Source organism: Sturnus vulgaris, chromosome W (genome assembly GCF_052056855.1).
Source record: "Sturnus vulgaris isolate bStuVul1 chromosome W, bStuVul1.hap1, whole genome shotgun sequence".
Lineage (NCBI taxonomy): Eukaryota > Metazoa > Chordata > Aves > Passeriformes > Sturnidae > Sturnus > Sturnus vulgaris.
The window spans coordinates 66,363,128-66,382,991 of record NC_142282.1 but is presented as its reverse complement, the minus strand read 5'-3'; the positions used below and the strand labels follow the sequence as shown (position 1 = coordinate 66,382,991).

At 39.7% G+C, this 19,864-nt stretch overlaps 1 protein-coding gene across 10 annotated transcripts in view; it reads right to left on the bottom strand.

Moving 5' to 3' along the window:
• The window catches only part of LOC148220354 (ATP-dependent chromatin remodeler CHD1-like), a 98,544-nt gene that overhangs the window by 19,500 nt on the left and 59,180 nt on the right, over positions 1–19,864 (bottom strand). For 8 of the 10 annotated variants that reach the window (XM_088155464.1, XM_088155462.1, XM_088155461.1 and 5 more), the window contains 14 exons: positions 19,600–19,752; positions 19,243–19,314; positions 13,647–13,796; positions 12,845–12,993; positions 12,473–12,569; positions 12,296–12,391; positions 9,000–9,176; positions 8,630–8,790; positions 6,990–7,031; positions 6,262–6,392; positions 5,685–5,823; positions 4,833–4,983; positions 1,824–1,946; positions 1,335–1,460 (listed from right to left, as the gene is read on the bottom strand). In XM_088155464.1, the coding sequence (XP_088011590.1) occupies positions 1,335–1,460; positions 1,824–1,946; positions 4,833–4,983; positions 5,685–5,823; positions 6,262–6,392; positions 6,990–7,031; positions 8,630–8,790; positions 9,000–9,176; positions 12,296–12,391; positions 12,473–12,569; positions 12,845–12,993; positions 13,647–13,796; positions 19,243–19,314; positions 19,600–19,752 (1,767 nt within the window). The remainder of the gene's footprint in view (positions 1–1,334; positions 1,461–1,823; positions 1,947–4,832; positions 4,984–5,684; positions 5,824–6,261; positions 6,393–6,989; positions 7,032–8,629; positions 8,791–8,999; positions 9,177–12,295; positions 12,392–12,472; positions 12,570–12,844; positions 12,994–13,646; positions 13,797–19,242; positions 19,315–19,599; positions 19,753–19,864) is intronic. The other 2 variants (XM_088155458.1, XM_088155459.1) reach the window with 2 other exon arrangements.

Below are 19,864 nucleotides of genomic sequence, written 5' to 3'. Positions count from 1 at the left end.
GATGAGAGGAGTGGATATTGCCCACCTGGACTTGAGCAAGGCTTTCAACACTGTCTCCTGTGACATCCTCATATCATAGTGGAGTGAGGCGGATTGAGAATTGGCTAAAAGGCAGGTCTCAGAGTGTTGTGATCAGTTGCAGTCTAGTTGGAGGCATGTCACTGGGCTCAGTATTGTTTAACTTGTTCATCAATTGCTTAGATGAAGGGGTAGATGCCTCCTTAGCAAGGTCACTGATGATACAAAGCTGGGAGGAGTGGCGGATACCTCAGAGGGCTGTGCAGCCCTTCAGAAGGACCTTGACAGGTTAGACAGATGGGCAGGGAATAACCTTCTGAAACTCAACAAGGGCAAATGCAGGGTCCTGCACCTGGGTAAGAATAACCCCAGGCACCAGTACAAGCTGGGGGTGACCTGCTGGAAAGCAGCTCTGCGGAGAAGGACCTGGGGGTCCTGGTGGACAACAAGCTGTCCACGAGCCAGCAGTGTGTCCTTGTGGCCAAGAAAGCTAACAGTATCCTGGGGTGCATTAGGAAGAGCATTGCCAGCAGGTCAAGGGAGGTCATCCTGCCCCTCTATTCAGCCCTAGTGAGGTGTATCTGCAGTGCTGTGGCAAGATTTGGGCTCCTCAGTATGAGAGAAACATGGAACTCCTGAAGTGAATCCAGCAGAAGGCTACAAAAATTATTAGGGGACTGGAGCATCTCACTTAGGAAAAAAAGCTGAGGGAGCTGGGTCTCTTCAGCCTGGAGGGGAAAGATCTGAGAGGTGACCTTATCAATATCCCCTTATCTGAAGGGAGGGTGTCAGAGGATGGAGCCAGGCTCTTCTGGGTGGTGCCAAACAATAGGACAAGAGGCAATGGGCAGAAACTGGAACACAGGAAGTTCCATCTGAACATGTGGAAGAACTTTACTGTGAGGGTGACTGAGCATTGGAACAGATTATCCTGGGAGGGTGTAGAGTCTCCTTCTCTGGAGATATTCAAGAACTATCTTGACACAATCCCAAGTAACATACTCTAGGAGACCTGGCTTGAGCAGGGAGGTTGGACTAGATGACCTCCAGTGGTCCCTTCCAACCTGACCCATTCTGTGATAATGACATACACAGAAGCATTCACTTGCATGTCTCAAAACACTGTTTATTTATGCTGTACTTTCTAAACAATCTTGATTTTTTTTCCTGAGCCTGAACAAAAGTTGCTACCTGAAGAATCATAATCAGTAGTAAAAATTGATTAGTCAGAAACATTAGTTTTATATTTAGATTTTATAATAAAATTGCATTTTGAGAAGATAAAATGCTCAAGTCTTTATATGAATGATGTTTACCTCATTATACTCATCATCATATTTTTCTGAGGGTGGTGATGAGTCACTTTTTATTTCTTCTTTAATTTTTGAAGCCTTTGTTGCTCTATTCTTCTTACTTCTTGCTTTCTTCCTCTTTGAATTGCCCTGAATGCAAATTAGCACCTTTATTATGTCAACTGACAAGTGTCTGCATCACAATTGCAGAAAAAGATTTTGGTTTTTATGTTAAAGAAAGCATTCAATTAATTTATTGCTACTAATGACCACTAGTTTTCTCAGGATTGGAGATCGAGCCTAATGCAAAAGTAGAGAATATTTACAAATAAGGGAGAAAAAAAACAATATTAAACTTGCAATACATTCCTTGAGTTAGTCTCATATAATACAATTACCAATAAAGAGAAAAATGACACAAAGAAGAGTGGAACTAAGAACAAAACAAGCATCTGCTGACATTCCCATAGGTATATTATGTTATCTCGCTACTGAATATTAAGCTTAACTTACTGCACCAGTAAGTCTTTGCACTTCTTTTCTTGCAAGGTCTTTATTCAGTAATTTAATGAGGTAATCTGCACGGGTCTGCAACTGCTTTGCCTGCGGTTTCTTATCTGGGTCATCAGGTAAAATCTGAGGAGAGCAATGGTAGCATCAACTACAAGTACACATTATCAAATTAGGAAGCTGCTAGTGTGGAGCACTGGGAACAGAAAAAGCTGAATTAAAAAAATAGGTTAAAAAGAATCCACTCCAACTATACCTGACCAATATGCAGGCAGCTTCAAGGAATGGACAACTTAAACATTTTATTTTTCCTCAAACACACAACTAATGTAGTCTTGAAAATATTCTCACAAAATTTACAGTCAACTCAAGAAACTAGCCTCAGATTTCTGTTTCCACTCTCAAAGTTTATCTAAAAAATTCAGAGCTCCTGTACCACTGTCATCCATAGATCTCCTAGTTCTCTAGTTCTGCTGTGTGCTTCTAAGTGCATTAACTTATTACCACAAGATATGAAAAAGCCAAAAAAAAAAAAAAAGAAAAAAAAGAGTGGTTTCATAAAACAAGCAATTAGTGGAAGGCAGGGGCAGGATATCATTAAACAGATTTATAATATACAACCCTGGTTCCTCAAATCCCAAAGCTACAGGTTGGCAGTACCATTGTGTTTGCTTCACTCTAGTATTTCCCTAAATGTTTCTCACTACTTCTAAGCAGCCATTGCACTACTTCTAATCTGACAAATACAGCAATTCTCATGTTGCAAATGAAAGTCAGTTTCAAGCAAAGAAAACAGTGATAGGGAAACCAAATCAATATCCCCAAACCAACTTCCCTCCAAAAGACCAAGAATAAAATTACAGAATTCATAGATTTAGGTTGGAAAAGACCTCTGAGGTCATTGAGTCCAACCTTTAACCAATCATCACCTTGTCAACTAGACCATAGCACTAAGTGCCACATCCAGTCATTTCTTGAAGACCTCTGGGAATGGTGACTCCAACACCTTCCTGGGCAGTCCATTCCAATATTTAACAACCATTTCCATAAAGAAATTTCTCCTGATGTCCAACTATAATCTCCCCTGGCACAACTTGAGGCCGTGTCCTCTTGTCCTATCATGAGTTGCCTGGGAAAAGATGCTGACCCTCACTGTGCTACAACCTCCTTTTAGATAGTTGTAGAGAGTGATAAGGTCTGCCCAGAGCCTCTTTTTCTCCAGGTTAAACAACCCCCAGCCCCCTCAGCTGCTCCTCAAATTACTTACTCTCTAGACCCTTTGCCAGCTCCATTACCCTTCTCTGGATACACTCCAGCACTTTAATGTCTGTCTTGAAGTGAGTGGCCCAAAACTGAACACCAGTGCTGAGTACAGGGGGACAATCACTGCCCTGGTTCTGGTTCCCACATTATTTCTGATACCAGCCAGGATGCCATTGGCATTCTTGGCCACCTGGGCACATGTTGGCTGATGTTCAGCCATCTGTCAATCAACAGCCCCAGGGCCTTTTCTGCTGTGCAGCTTTCCAGCCACTCTTCCCCAAGCCTGTTGCACTGCAGGGGGTTGTTGTGACCCAAGTGCAGGACCCAGAACTTAGTCTTGTTGAACTGAATACAATTGGTCTTGGCCCATTGATCCAGCCTGTTCAAATCCCTCTGCAGAGCCTTCCTACCCTCCAGCAGATCGACACTTCCACCCAACTTAGTGTCATCTGTAAACTTACTGAGGGTGCCCTCAATCCCCTCAGCCAGATCATCAATAAAGATATTAAACAAGACTGAGCCCAATACTGATCCCTGGGTATGGCCATCCAGCCAGTTCTTAACCCATCAAGTGCACCTGTCCAAGCTGTGGGCTGACAGCTTTTCCAGGAGAATGCTGTGGGAGACAGTATCAAAGGCTTTGCTGAAGTCCAAGCAGACACATCCACAGTGTTTTCCTCATCCACTAGGCAGGTCGTCTTGTCATAAAAGGAGATCAGGCAGATTAGGCAGGACCTACATTTCCTAAACCCATGGTGGCTGGGCCTGATTCCTTGGTTGTCCAGTATGTGCTATGTGATCACACTCAAGATGATCTGCTCCATAACCTTGATGGATATCGAGGTCAGGCTGACAAGCCTGTAATTCCCCGGATGCTTCTTCCAGCCTTTCTTGTAGATGGCATCACATTGGTAAACCTCCAGTCATCTGGGACCTCCCCAGTTAGCCAGAACTGATGACAAATGATGAAGAGCATCTTAGTGAGTTCTTCCTCCAGCTCCCTCAGTACCCTTGGATGAATCCCATCTGGCCCCATAGACTTGTGAGTGTCTAAGTGGCTCAGCAGCTCACTAATTACCTCCTCCTCCATTACAGGGGGGCTATTCTGCTCCTCATCCTTGTCTATCAGCTCAGGGAGTCAGTTTTTCTGAGGATAACTGGTCTTACTGTAAGACAGGCAAAGAAGGCATTAACTACCTCTGCCTTTTCCTCATCCTTGGTGACAGTGTTCCCCCCTGCATCCAATAATAAGGAATGGAGATTCTCCCTGGCCCTCCTTTTGTTTTTAATATATTTGTAAAAACATTTTTTATTATCTTTCACAGCAGTGGCCAGGTTGAATTCTAGCTGAGCTTTTGCCTTTCTAATTTTTTTCTCTACGTGACCTAACAACATCCTTGTACTCTTCCTGATTTGCCTGCCCCTTCCTCCAAAAGTCTGGAATTAATTCAAATTAACACAACTAGAGCATTTTAACTAGGGAAGCAAAAGATGGAAGAGAGAATTCAAGTGACAGAGACACAAATACATAGAAATACAGACACATAGCAGACTCTACGAAGGCATATTTCAACTGAATACACAAAATATTAAAATCTAATAATTTACCAAAATGATACAAAGAAGTACAACTGGCCTAACTTCTGGGCAATTTCAGTTATCATAAAATAAACTCTTTCAATAACTGTTCTTATTAACATTATTACCTAAACAAAAAAACTCCTTGATAAAATTTTGCAGATGACATACCTTCTGTGTCAAACTGAGATCAGGATCCATTTTTATCATTTCCCAGCTGCCATAGCCATATTCATAGATACCTATTAACAGATTGGAATCATCTTCCTTACCCCAATCTATATCAAAATGAGCTGCCTTGGTGTGACATGGGATGACATATCTAGTAGAAATAAATTAGAAATATAAATAAGCAAACTTCTCAAACTTTGTAAGGGATAGAAGAACATGCCACATATCACTGAGATCCTGGTATATTTAGTAAGTAATTCACATAACTATCAGGCTTTCTTACAATTTCTATAAAATATTTATTCAAATCAGTACCAAAACATGTTTTAAAGGAGATCAAGATTAAGATATAAAAAACGGTCATCTATCTGTGGCCATGGACTGAGTCAGAACTGGTTAACCATGAAGATAAGCTTAAAACATTACTCAAGTGTAACTAACTGAATAAGCAGATAATCTAGGGACTATGAAACACAATGTAGTAAGCTAAAATGTTCATAGGTCAACAACTACCAACAATTACCATCTGCTCCATTTTGACAAATACTGCATTCTCTCAGGCAGAGGTGACACAAAGCAGTTCCTCAACAAGTCTAATTTCTAGCTTGGAATAATTAAGAGTAACTGAACCCAGTCCCCAATGAATACAGTTCAGAAGTCAAAGCAAACACTGGCTTCTAAGAGAGGGAAGAATAAAGAAAGGATGTGGAGCTGATTTCTGCTGCCAGTTCTTAGAGGTAATGGAATGGCATGGGTGTCCCAGTGTACTCAGTCTGGATTGCTTAAATATATTCATAAAAACCTTGAATAACTTTCTACATTATGGGTTCCTTTAGGAAGAGAAAAAAATACCTTTTCCTTTCTTCTGGATCTGAAGGAATGGATTTGTGCAACGGTGCCAACTCTTCTTCATGAGAAATAACTAGCTTTGCATTCACCTGCACTCCTGATATTCGGAATGTTGGGCCTTTAACTTTCCCAAATCTACCTCCTTAAAATAAAGGAACAAATTATTAAAATATTTACCTTTTATGTGTATCTTATAGACAAACGTAGAGAAAAAAGAAAGTTTGATGCTATAGCAGCAGACATTCAATTATAGGAAATTATTTTTTCTTAACCAAATGCTTTAATTAAACTCCAGAACCTCAAGGTCTTCCAGTTAATAGTAGCAGATTAATTTTAAATTTCATGGTAAAGCAAAACCATATTGCATTCTACTATGACTGACAACTCACTTAGGGAAAGGAGGAAGAAAAACAAAACCAAAAAGTCTTCTTACTAAAATCCTTTTTTCTAAATCACCTAGCATGCTAACATTTTGTTAATGTTTTCCCCTAAGACAATTGTTTTGTTATAATCAGAGTGCAAGAATCATTCATATCTCTTTGACACTTTTTATTCCTCTCCCCCCCCAAACACACTTTACCTGCTCTTTCTTGGCCAAAGGAATTGTCCTTTAAAGCCTTAATGCATCCATTATGTACAAGTTCTCCCAGACGTCTAAGGTCTATCTCAGATTTATCAACTAGCTCAGCATCTCTAGCTATAGCATCTAACCTGGAAGAAAACAAATATGTTTTTATCGCTCTAAAACTTTAGTATTATGAATGACTCCTTCAGACTTTGAAACTAGATAAGTGATCCTGTAAGTTATCATTCATCCATGCTTGCTATACTGCGTAAAATTTTAATCCATGCAGTTAGAAGCAGTAAAGAAAAGAATACAGAAACTATAAAAAAGGGTATTTCACATAAAGGACTATACAACAGGAAATATAAAGGATCCTATCTATGCAGTTTTGAGTTACATTTCAACACATTCTTTTAAATAGAAAAGGAACTAAGTCTATGGTTTTATTCACTTATCAAATAAAAAAACTGAATGACGGTCACTAATGTAGAATTAACAGAATAGTAGGTTAAGTATCAAGAAAAAGCAAGCAGTCTTGCAAAATGTAAAGATTTGTCAAACTGGCTGTCTACATACATACCATATATGATGAAAGGAAACAAATAATTTAAATTCATGTCATAATACGGGCAAAAGATTAGGCACACTATTTCCTCTTCAACCTAAGGTTTCTTGGTATACTGTTTAATTTTAATAGAAACAAGATACCAAGTTGCTATACAAATATAAGCAAATTAATTTACCTTTCAAGTGGGCCACCAAATTTCTTGTAACTCTTTATAAACCTAATAACAGAAAATAATTTTGCAGTTTAAAAAAATGTATGCTTAACTACATTGGTTTAAAAAATGTATGTGTAAAGTCTTAGTACAAGGCTATGTGGACAATGCAAAGAAAGTAAGAACTAGAGAGACTAGGATGGCTTACTATATGAAGACAACCCACATTTAAACCAGAGTTCTACTTGTTTTAATAAATGATATAAATAAAACAACAGAAGATACAATTTATTTCAAAAATTACTTTACTAATTAGTTTCACAAGACAAAGAATTCAGCAACGTGATGTGTCTAATCATAAAAATCAAATGCGGATTTATAGTAAATTGAGAATTCAGATATTATGTTAGGTCTCTAATAATAAAGAGAAGCTAGCTGCAATTTTAAGGTGATTTTAAGACTTAGGAAAACGTAACATGAAAGACAAAGGAATGCAAGCACAAGAATACCCTTGACAAAAGCAGCAAACCATTATATATTAGATAAAATGAAAAGGAAAAAAGGCTCTTAAAGGTTATTTATATAATCAAAAATATTTTATAAGCTGTATTTTAGAGAAAAATGAATACTTAAATTAGAGACGCAAAGTAGCATTTCACAAACCAAAGTAAAGCAAAACAATTTCTAGTCCTCTCAAAGAAGTATTTTTGGCATCAAATATTGTGGGACCAGCTGTACAGATTCACTTATATATTGGGTTTTGATGAGATAGTTTTTTTCAGAGCACCATATCTGCTAGTATATTTTCGATTTGTGACCAAAGCAGTGTTGATAACATGCTAATGTTTCAGCTCTTGCTTAACAGTGTTTTCACAGCATCAAGGCCTTTGTTGCTTCTCACACCATCCCACTAGTGAGTAGGCTGGGGGTGCACAAGAAGTTGAGAGGGGACACAGCTGGGACAGCTGACCCCAACTGACCAAAGGGTTATTCCAGACCATATGGTGTCATGTTCAGCAATAAAAACTGTGTAGAAGGAGGGAGAGGGGATGTTTGGTGTTATGGTATCTGTCTTCCCAAGAAACTGTTACACATGGTGAAGCCCTGCTTTCCAGGAAATGGGTAAATGCTTGCTAGTGGGAAGTGGTGAATGAATTCCTAGTTTTGCTTTTCTTGTGCATGTGGCTTTTGCTTTCCCCATTAAACTTTCTTTATCTCAACCTACAAATTTTCTCATTTTTACCCTTCTGATTCTCTCCCCAATCCCTCTGGAGTAGACTGAGCAACTAGCTGTGTGTTCCTTAGCTGCCTACCAAGGTTAAACCACAACAACTTATCTAAATATTTTTTTTTTGTTTTAAAATGTATCATATAACATTAACACAATTACAATGTCAAGAAATTAAAAAAACCAAAACTCACTGAACCTTTTTGTAGAACATTTTTTGAACTCAAGTTATTCCTCACCAAAATAGGTTCAAATTCTGCACATAACAGTTCCTTATGTAAGCACCCCAAACTACTCAAGAGTAAAGCCTTAAATGCCTAGAATAAAAAATTTTAACTAAATAAATGCAAAAGACTAGTTTCCATATTTTCAAACTCTAAAATGACAAAAAAAAATGTTTTGTCCCTTTAAACATGCATGTCCCCCCACATCTTACCGCCTAATCTCTGCATCACTAAATCCTTTAATATTTTCTCGAGGAATAGTTCGCGGTCTTCCACGTTTTTTTGGTCGTTTTCTTTCTGAGACTGAGTCACTATCAGATCCAGAATATCTTCTCCTCCTACTGCGTTTCCCTTCACTTCCATTAAAGCTGATCTGGAATTTCAGATGAAGTAGTTCAAAGCTACATGACTAAACATTTTATTAATATGTTATCTAGCCTGTCAAAAATGACAGAGGTGTGGGTGGGTGGGTGCCACACATGAAAATCACCCAACCCAAAAGTACAAGCCAAAACAACTGCAATAAAAAACTCAAATAATAACAACAACAAAATCAGTTAGCCAGGAAAAACCCAGAGATACCTGTTTTGCACAGTTTCTCATCCTTGGCAGCATATATATTTCTTCAAGCTCTTTTTGTCTTTCCTCTTCTTCTATTCGTCGCCGCTGGACTTCTGGAATGATTTCTTCCCAGTTTCTTAAATTTTGTTCTGGTTCCAACTCAATGTCATCTTCATCCATATTTGAAAAGTTAGCCACCTTAGACATTGGAAGATAAATATTTTCACCAAATCAATACATGTCTTTACTTATACAAAGAGACAGTAATTAATATATTAGGAAAACTTAGTTCAGAATGACACATTTTATTTATTTGTATATACACAAAATGTACACATATAAAATACTTCATGAAGGACTGTCTCTAATGAAAATATTTTCAAAAATGAAACACACGCACTGCATACAACATGGCTGAATATAAAGATAAAAATATTTTTCTTCTTTTACAAGTTGAGTACTATAAAAACACTATGAAATGCATACATGATAGCTGTGACTGTTGTTTAAATTCCTCCAAAACATAGAGCAAATCTAACTGTATGTCAGAGTTAATATGAAAGTATAATAATGTAGAACTAAACATTAATAAACTGTAGAAATCACAGTATATTGCAAATGAATGCTTAGAATAAAAATTATTTACTACTCTACTGATCTAAATAAGTCCTATCCTGATTTAAACAAAACCAAACCAAACTTAAACAACAAAAAGACCCACAAAAACAAAGGAAAAACACCCCAACCAACAAAAATACCTCACCATCCACAACTGGACTCAATATTTTAAGTATTATCCAGTTAAGCATATCTAGCATTCATGTTCACATGAGGGCTGAAAGAAGTTTCTAAAATTCATCAGCTAAGAAATCAAAATTTCATTCTTTGTTTTCAGAAGTACTACAACTGCTTAACAGCATAAAGCATTAAATTAAAAACAGCTCTCCCCAGTATGCTAATAATTAAATCAAGGGCTAATGTATTTGGAAATATCTTTCTTATTTTGTTAGGAAAATATATTATGTATTTTATATACTTGCACTGGCAGTAATTACCCTGTTGTATTGGTTTTGCACGGCCCGGTTTTTTTTTGGGGGGGGGGGGGGGCACAAAGGTGACTTCTGTGAGAAGCTGCTGGAAGCTTCCACCATGTCCAGCAGAGCCAATCCCTGATGGCTCTGAAGATGGACATGCTGTTGGCCAAAGCTGGGCCAATTAGAGAGGTTAGTAACACCTCTGTGATAACATATTTAAGAAGAAAATCAAAACAAAGGGCACACATTTTTTCTGTCTAGTCAGAGAAAAGGAGGAGGTGAGAACATGTGAGGAAAACAACATGGAGACACCAAAGTCAGTAGAGAAGGAGGGGGAGGAGGTGCTCCAGGCGCTGAAGCTGAGATCCCTCTATAGGCTGTGGTGAAGACGATGGTGAAGTAGGTTGTCCCTCTGCAGCCCATGGGGATCCATGGGGGATGCAGAGATCCACCTGCAGGCCCTGGAGGAGGTGCCCATGCTGGAGCTAGTGGAGGCCTGGAGGCTGTGGTCCAGTGGAAGACCCAGTGGAGAGAGGGGCCCCTTGCTTCCAGGCTGGAGCTGCCTGTCCTTGGAGGACTGTACCCCATGGAAAGAGAAACCCACATTGCAGCAGTTTTGGGAGGACTGTCTCCCCATGGGGGGAATTCACGTTGAAGCAGTTTTGGCAGGACTGCTGTTCATGAGAGTGGACCCATGCTGGAGAAGGTCATGGAGAACTGTCTCCCGTGGGATGGACCCCATGGTCTCACAGTGGAAGGACTCTCTCAGAGTAGCGGAAGAAAATTTTGGGTGATGAACTGACCAAAACCCCCACGTCCTGTCTCCCTGTGCTGTCGGTGGGAAGGAGGGAGGGGTTGGGTGAATAAAAGGTGTTTTAAGGGCTTATTTTACTTCTCATTATCCTCCTCTGATTCTGTTAGCAATAAATTCACTTTGCAACTTTAAGTCGAGCCTGTTTTGCCCTTGAAGTGTTTTCTCCTGGTCCTTATCTCAACTCATGGACCCTTCATTAATGTTTTTTCTCTCCTCTACCCAGCTGTGGCAGGGTAAGGTGAGCAAGCAACTCTCGTGGGTGCCTGGCATTGGGCCAGCATCAAACCACGACACCTGTATAGGTGAATAGACATTGCATGCCAAAGAGCTAACTTACTGTTTCACACATTTCACAGAATCACAGAATATGCTGAGTTAGAAGGGACCCACAGGGACCCAAGTCCAACTCTTGGCTCTGCACAGAACACCCCAAGAGTCACACCATGTGCCTGAGCATTGTCCAAACACTTCTTGAACTCAGACAGGCTTGGTGCTGTGATCACTCCCCTGGGGACCCTGTTCCAGTGCCCAACCACTCTGTGGGCAAATAACCTTTTTCTTATTCCCAACCTAAACCTCCTCTGACTTAGCTCCATGCTGTTTCCTCAAGTCCTGTCACTGGTCACCAGGGAGATCAGTGCCTGCTCCTCCATGTCCCTTTGTTGAAGACTGCAATGAGGTCTCCCCTCAGTCTTCTCCAGGATGAACAAACCAAGTGACCTCAGCCGCTCCTCATAAGGCTTCCCCCCAAGGCCCTTTACCATCCTTGTGGCCCTCCTTTGGATACTCTCTAATAGCTTAATGTCTTTTTAATATTGTGGCACCCAAAACTGCACACAATACTCAAGGTGAGGCCGCAGCAGTGCAGAGCAGAGCAAGACAATCACATCCCTTGCCTGGCTGCCGATGCTGGGCCTGATTCCCCCCAGGACACGGTTGGCCATCCTGGCTGCCAGAGCACTGCTGACTCATATTCAACTTGCTGTCAACCAGGACACCCAGGTCGCTTTCCAGCCTCTCATTCCTCAGTCTGTCCATACATCCAGGGTTGCTCCATACCAAGTGCAGAATCTGGCACTTGCCCTTGTTAAACTTCATATGGTTGATGATTGCCCTCTCTGCAGGGCCCCTCTGCCTTTGAGGGGGTCAACATCTCCTCCCAATTTTGTATCATCTGCAAATTTACTTAGTATCCCTTCAAGTCCTGTATTCAAGTCATTTATGAAGATGTTGAAGAGCACAGGGCCTAAGATGGAGCCCTGTGGAACCCCACTAGTGACAGGTTGCCAGTCTGATGTCACCCCATTCACTATAACCATTTTGCCCAACCTATAAGCCAGTTGCTCACCCATCACATGATGTGTGAATGATGTAAGAATGAAGGAAAGATAAATAGGTGAAGAAGAACAAAAAATAGCATTAATAAAGGAAAGTATAATTAAGGAAAGAGGGAGGCAACAGAGCAATACCTTGAACTGTGAAAGCAACTCATCTCCTACAGTCAGTGGACCTGGTTCATTTTCTCGAGTTTCAGCCCTCTTCAGGATTTCATCTATATCCATTTCCTGAAACAGAAGTTTCTCTTTACAACAAAACAATTCATATGTTTCTCTGTCCATCAAGTGTAGATGCACTGTTCCTTTTACCTGAGGCTCCTCTTCTTCCCCTTCAGGTTCTTTAAAAAGTTCCTCAGCACCGAACTTCAAAATTGCTGATAACTCTTCCTTATTAAAAGGTGTTGAGCTGAAATACAGAAAGTTTCAGATAAACACTTTAACTTAGTGAACTGTTTCAATTTACTATAACCATGAATCAAATTTCCTTTTGTCTTAAATAAAAACTAGTTTTAATATTTAAAATATAAATGACATGGACAATATACTTTGCAGTCTTTACTTACATAACTCCTTACCACATATATTTTGCCTTTTATTAACCAAGTGAAATGACTTGCATTTTTAATCAAATAGTCAGGTATACTTAAGCATAAGGTAATATGACAGAATAAACAAATATACCTGGAGGGAGTAGAGCCTGTATGTAGTACAGTTTTCCCTGTAGTGTCCATTCTCTGAATTACTAAGTGATCTAACACCATCTTTTTCTTGGCTCTTTCAAGAATATCTTCTTCTACTGATGCTTTTGTGACTAGTCGATAAATATTAACCTATGTATATTACAAAAAAGGTTTTATTTACCTGCTCACAAATTACCCATGAAAAATACTCAGATGAAGTTAACAAAAAACCCTTGAGCAACAATAGGGAGAAATATTAGCCATGATTACAAATCTTCTAAATCTTATTGAACTTGTATTGCATATATGAAACCAGTCAATCATGTTATCACAATCTCTATAGAAATTATATTAAAAAAAATTCTTAGAACTCTCCTCTTTAAACTTCTATGATTAAGCACAAGCATGGCCACAAGGAAATGTGTTATGTCTGAGTACTACTTGAAGTATTCTTCAAGAAAGAAACCCAAAGAGAACTACAAAGTATTAAACAAAGTAAAATGGATGTGCCTGAAGTACAGCAGTTACTTTCTAGAATGATACAATGCCAATGAACGTGGGACAAGTCCGCAACTCTTCTACCCATCCATATACTACAACTGCTGTGCTATCTCTCTGTATAGGGAGATTAAATAAAACCCAAACATTTAAAAGGCAAATCATGAACATTAACCTTTTTAGATATTTTTAGCAAGTATTAGTTATTCTCAAAATACATGAGAACTGTGATGGGTCAGACAGCTTACGGCTAATATAATGAATTCCTCCTTCAGGATTGGTACTTAAAAGACAAGCACATGTACCTGTTTCTTCTGTCCAATCCTATGAGCTCTAGCCTGCGCCTGCAGATCATTCTGTGGATTCCAATCAGAATCAAATATAACTACAGTGTCAGCAGATGCTAAGTTTATACCTAATCCTCCAGCTCTAGTAGACAGCAAAAAGCAGAAGTCCTGAAATTATAAAAGAAGAAATATCTTTATATATATTAGCTATAATATACCTCAAAGAACCAATATGACACTTCTTTATATGCTCTGTGGAGCAGACTATGAACTCATATATTTCTTTAAGCATATCATAAACATTTATTAGACTTGTAATACAAGAAGTTGTTTGTCATGTCTAGAGCCAGTGGATTGCTATTTGAATAGACTAGACTATTTCAGTTGGAAGAGACTGACAATGATGATCCAGTCACACTGCCTGACCACTTCAGGGCTGACCAAAAGTTAAAGAATGTTATTAAGGGCATTGTCCAAATGTCCAAATGCCTCTTGAACACTGACAGACTTGGGGCATCCATCACCTCTCTAGGAAGCCTGTTCCAGTCTCTGACCATCCTCTCAGTAAACAAATGCTTCCTACTGTCAAGTTTGAACCTCTCCTGTCCAGGTTTGAACCACTCCCATGCATCCTGTCACTGGATGCCAGGGAGAAGAGCTCAGCACCTCCCTCTCCACTTCTCCTCCCCAGGAAGCTGTAGAGAGCCATGAGGTTACCCCTCAGCTTCCTTTACTCCAAACTAGACAAACCCAGTGTCCTCAGTTGCTCCTCACAGGACATTCCTTCCAGCCCTTTTACCAGCTTGGTTGCCCTTCTCTGGATGCATTCAAGGACTTTCACATCCTTCCTAAGTTGTGGGGCCCACAACTGCACACAGTACTCAAGGTGAGGCCACACCAGCACTGAATACAGTGATCATCGCCTCTTTTGACCACCTGGTTCTACTGTGTTTGATGCCCCCCCGGATGGGGTTTCCCCTCTTGGCTGCCAGGGCTCACTGCTGACTTATACTGAGCCTGCTGCTGACCAGCACTCCCAGATCCCTTTCTGCAGGGCTGGTCTCCAGCCACTCCTCTCCCAATCTATACTTGTGCCCAGCATGACTGTCCCAGGTACAGGATCTGGCACTTGGACTTGTTAAATTTCATGCCACTGATGGTTGCCTGGTGCTTTAACCTATCTAGATCCTTCTGCAAGGCCTATTGTCCCTCAAGAGAGTCAACAGCCCCTCTCAGTTTGGTATCAACAGCAAACTTGCTAATGGTGCATTCAACTCCTGCATCCAGATCATTGATAAAAATATTGAACAGGACTGACTGGCTTTAGAATTGAATCCTGAGGAATACCACTAGTGAATAGTCACCAGGCAGATGTAGCTCCATTCACTACAAACCTTTGAGCTCTGCCCTTGAATCAGTTCTTCACCCAGCACACCGTGAACCTGCTCATCCCAATTGGACAACTTGTCCAGAAGGACACTGTGAGGGACAGTATCAATGGCCTTACTAAAATCACGAAAAACAACATCCACTGCCTTCCTTTCATCCACTAGACAAGTGACATTTGTCATAGAAAGATATCAAATTAGTTAAACAGGACTTTCCCTTTGTGAACCCACATTGACTGTGCCTGATGACTGCATTGCTCTTTAAATGCCTTTCAATAGCACCCAGTATAATCTCCATATTTTTTCCAGGTACTGAGGCTAGACTAACAACACATCTGTAGTTTCTTGGGTCTTCTCTCATGCCATTTTTGTAAATTGGAATATCATTGTCTAGCTTCCAGTCAGCAGGGACCTCCCCAGGCTCCTAAGACCTTTGGTAGATGATCAAGAGAGGTCCTGCTGTAACATCCTCTAGCTCATTTAGTACTCTGGGATGAATCTCATCAGGTCCTGTGGACTGATGAACATTCAGCTGATACAGCTGGTCCCTCACAATTTCAGTGTCCACAAATGGAAAGTCACTGTTTCCACACTCATGGTCCTCTAACTCAGTGGACCAGGCAGCCTAAGGTCTATAAGTATTATTAAAGACTAAAGCTAAAACCACATTGAATTCCTCTACTTTTTCTTCATCTCTATTAGTCAGGTGATCACCTTCATCTTCAAGTATCAGTCCACTGTTTTCTTTAGACCAGCTAGCATTTTTTATAGGCAGTTAAGCACCACACAGCCACACAATCACTTCTTGCCCACACCCCCAGTGGGACAGGGGAAGAAGAAAGGAAGACTAAAAGCAGGGAAACTTGAGGGTCAAGATAAAATTTGTTTAATAAGCAAAGGAGAAGTAGAAAAAGAGAGAAAGAAAACAAAACAGAACAAGTGATGCAAATGCAATCTCTCATCACCTTCCCATAGGCAGGACTGATGCCCAGCCAATTCCCAAGCAAAAGATGGCTAATCTCCCTAAATCCCTTCCTCTAATTTTTTTATTGCTGAGCATGATGCTATATGGCATGGAATATCTCTAGTTAGTTCAGGGCATCTGCCTGGTTATGTGCCCTCCCAACCTCTTGTGCACCACCCAATCTATTCACTGGAAGAGCAGAGTGAGAAATAGAGGTGGCCTTGATACTATGTAAACAATGTTCAGCAAGAGCTAGCACACTGGTATGTTATTAGCATCGTTTTCATCACAAATCTAAAACAGCACCATATGAGCTGCTATGAAGACAATTAACTCCAGTCCAGCCAGACCTTGTATAAAGCAAACTGATATCAACTTCTCTTGCAAACAGGTATCAGCTTCTCCATGGTTTAAAGGAAGCAGCACTCTAGAAGATGAACAAAAGCCAATTGGGGAGAAAAAAACCAAGCAAAACACTGCCAAAAAATACTCCACCACCCCTTATTGTTAAAGCCTCATGTGTGCCCGAGTCCATCTGTTTTTTGTAAAGAAAACTAAAGTGTACTGCTGAGGTCAAAGCTCTTCAACATATTCATAAAGAATATGAAAATGAGTAATGAGGTGACAAAGTTTGCAGATGATATGGAGTTATTCAGGGACAACTACAAGGGACTACAGGAGGATCTTATGAGAAAGGCAATAAAAACCATATGAAACTAAAGATAAATAGGAAATAAATTTGAGTTTTAAGTAAAGTCAAAGCTAAGAGAGGCGATTACTGCTAAGGAATGAGTCCTTGGAGTTGTAAATATTTCCATGAATACTTTAGCTCAGTATTAGCAAAAAAAAAAAAAAAAAAGAAAAAAGGCATGAGATTTATTATTGGGAAAGAAATAAAGAATAAAACAGGTAACAATTTCATTGCTGCACAAGTCCATAGTTTGCCTTCATTCTCGAATATAGTGTGAAATTTGGATCCTTCTTCATTTTAAAAACTATACAACTACAAGGATTCCAGAAAAAGGCAAATATGTCTGTACTAGAAATTTAAAACAGAACTAATTCCTACATTTTAAAAATATCTGAAGTTCATGTTATGAAATTAAGTCCTTCCTCCTCAACCATAGCAGAAACATAAGTTCAGCAGCAACTGACCGTGCTGGTTACACCTGGAGGAGGGCAGAATCACAGAGGTTTCTCTCCATGAGAACTTCCTCTGTGAGTTGATGGGACCAATTGGAGGCTGGGTTGGTTATTGACAGCCTGAGAAACCAATTGAAGAAAGTTAGTTCGCTCAGTGAAAACACACTTTGAAGGAAGTAACCTGGAAAAAAGCTCTTTTTCTCTTCTGGCAGCAGTGCAGGTAACAGGGCCCAGGCTTGGCTCCACTGCAGGCCTATGGGTCTGGCAGGGGGGCAGGGCCGGGCCCCCCTGTCTGGGGAGCTGGCATGTCCCGGCAGGGAGGAGGGGTGGCCATCAACAGTGGGTGCTGTAGTTGAGACCCAGGGAGGCTGATTGAGGTCCTAGCTGTTCCCCTTCCTCCCCCTTTCCAGCACGGCTGCTGCCATTTCTAGCTTGGGCCAGCCCCTTGCAGCACGGCCAGAGTGTTTTGAGATCCTGGCACAGCTCCAGCATTGGCACAGCCTTGTATTCCCCGTGTGAGATTTTAACTCTTTTAATGCTCAAATAAGACTTGCAGACTTTCAATCCTCCCCTGAGTTAGAGGGAAAAAGAATAGAAGAGCTAAGTTTCTTTAGATGGAAGGAGTATGAGAAGATGCTATGAAGGTTGGCTGAAAATCCTTTTGTAAGTTGTAGGGATGAACTGATATTGCACTGAATATTCCTATAAACCATGGAAAAAGACATGGGGAGGGTTGGAGTGTTCCATTTGATAGATTGTTGACCAAAAGCATCTGTGTTGAGAATCCTCCGCCCCGAGGAGAAAAGGGGATCTCTGCTTCTGGAGATGAAGCACGAATAGAGAGAAAGAGAGATGAAGAGAATTTTTGTTTTGGAACAGTTCATTCTTAAAAGTAAATATCCCATGATTTTAACATGTCCCATAAGCACAACTTTGGGAAAGCTGTGAAGATGGGAGGAGCTTCACGACTTGCAAGTTTTCCCAGGCAGATGCGAATCATGAAAGCGAAGCCACGAGAGAACTGTTTTTTTCCCTCCTTGTGGAAAAGTTCCTATGGCCTGACAAGAGGAAACTTCTCTCTCTGAAGTGAAGTGAAAAGTCCTATTTAAGTTGGGAACTGACTGAAGTAGTTTTTATATGTTTGTTTTGTTCTTACGAAGGTTGGGAGAGGGGAGGAGGGAGTGGTCTGAAAATCTTATTCTGAATTTGTTTTTTTCCTCTTTCTTTGTATAGTTAATAAAGGTTTTTATACCCTCTTTAAGTTTTAAGCCTGCCTTGCTTTTGTTCCTGGTTCTGTCTCACAACAGAATATGAGTATATTTAATTTGGCAAATCAAAACTATAGCATTATTGGTGCATTGGCAGAGAAATTCAAATTAAACCAAGACACTGACAAATGCTATGCTTATATTACTGAAAAACCCTGTCAGTATAGGACAAAAGACCTAAGATTATCAAAGGTATGGAATGGCTTCCATATTAGGAAACCTAAATAAACCAGGAATCTTAAGTGGTACACAAACAATGGTTAGAAATCAGTTCTTCAGTTTCTTCCACAACAAGAAAATAAGAGGCAAAAAATGAAGATAACAGAAGCCAGATTTAAAGCTATTCAAGATATTTTTTCTTTATGCAAGGATATACACAACTTAATTCTGCCCATTGCTTAAGTAGGTATTTGATATCAAAAACTTGTGTTAAAGTTCAGTGCTCTGATAAAAACTGAAGGATTAAGTCCTACACAACAAATTCTTCAGTTTCTAAACAGCACTTAAAATTACTTTGTTAAAGAGCATTGACAAAAATCTAAAAATATAATTATGTAGTTATATTAGTTATAAACACCATTTTCATAAATTCTGTGTTTCCTATTGAACCTCCTGTTAGCTTTTTAAAGTTTTTTTTTGTTGGTTAATGGTTGGTTGGTTTTGGGCATTTTTTTTTTGTTGCATATGTTGTAAACCTTGTAGTCTTTGCAGCAGCAATGGAATTTACACCTAATACATCCCTTACTTTATTCTTTCTTCAGTTTTTGTGCAACATTTGTTATATTTCCTAGAAGAAAAAAAAATAAAGCTGAGTAGATTAAAAAAACAACAACCACCCACTTATACCATACCTCTGAGCCTTCTGCATTAAAATGATCCAAGGCTTGTTTCCTCAATTCCCCTTTTATTGATCCATCAAGTCTCTAAAGAGATTGAATGATACAGTTAAAAAGGAACTCCTACTATAGTCTATCCAGAGCAACTTGAATTCTCAATTGCCAAACCAATTGGGGGGAGGGAATAAGAATAATGTAACATTTCCAATTAATCAGTTTAATTTCAAAATACTATTAGGCATATAGCAATTGCTAGTCTTTTACTGTACAGAAAAATTAAACTTTCATAAATCTTTCTACAAAAAGGACACATTTCAAAAGATAAAATGGCTAAAATCAAGGCTTCTTGACTACTACCAACAAAATTCTTACCTGAAAGGGAAACTGACGATACTTCAAATACTCTGCTAGGATGTCTAGCATCCTCACCATCTGAGAGAAAATCAGTACTCTGTTGCCACGTTCTCGTAGACGAATCAGTAGCTTGTCAAGAAGGATTAGTTTTCCACTGCTACGTATTAAATGCTACAAGACAAGAAAGCGTGTATCACAAAGTAAGTTCGCCTCAACACTAACATACACTGCAGATGGTAGACATTCATTAACTGAACATGAAAGCTGTATAAGCATTTAGTCA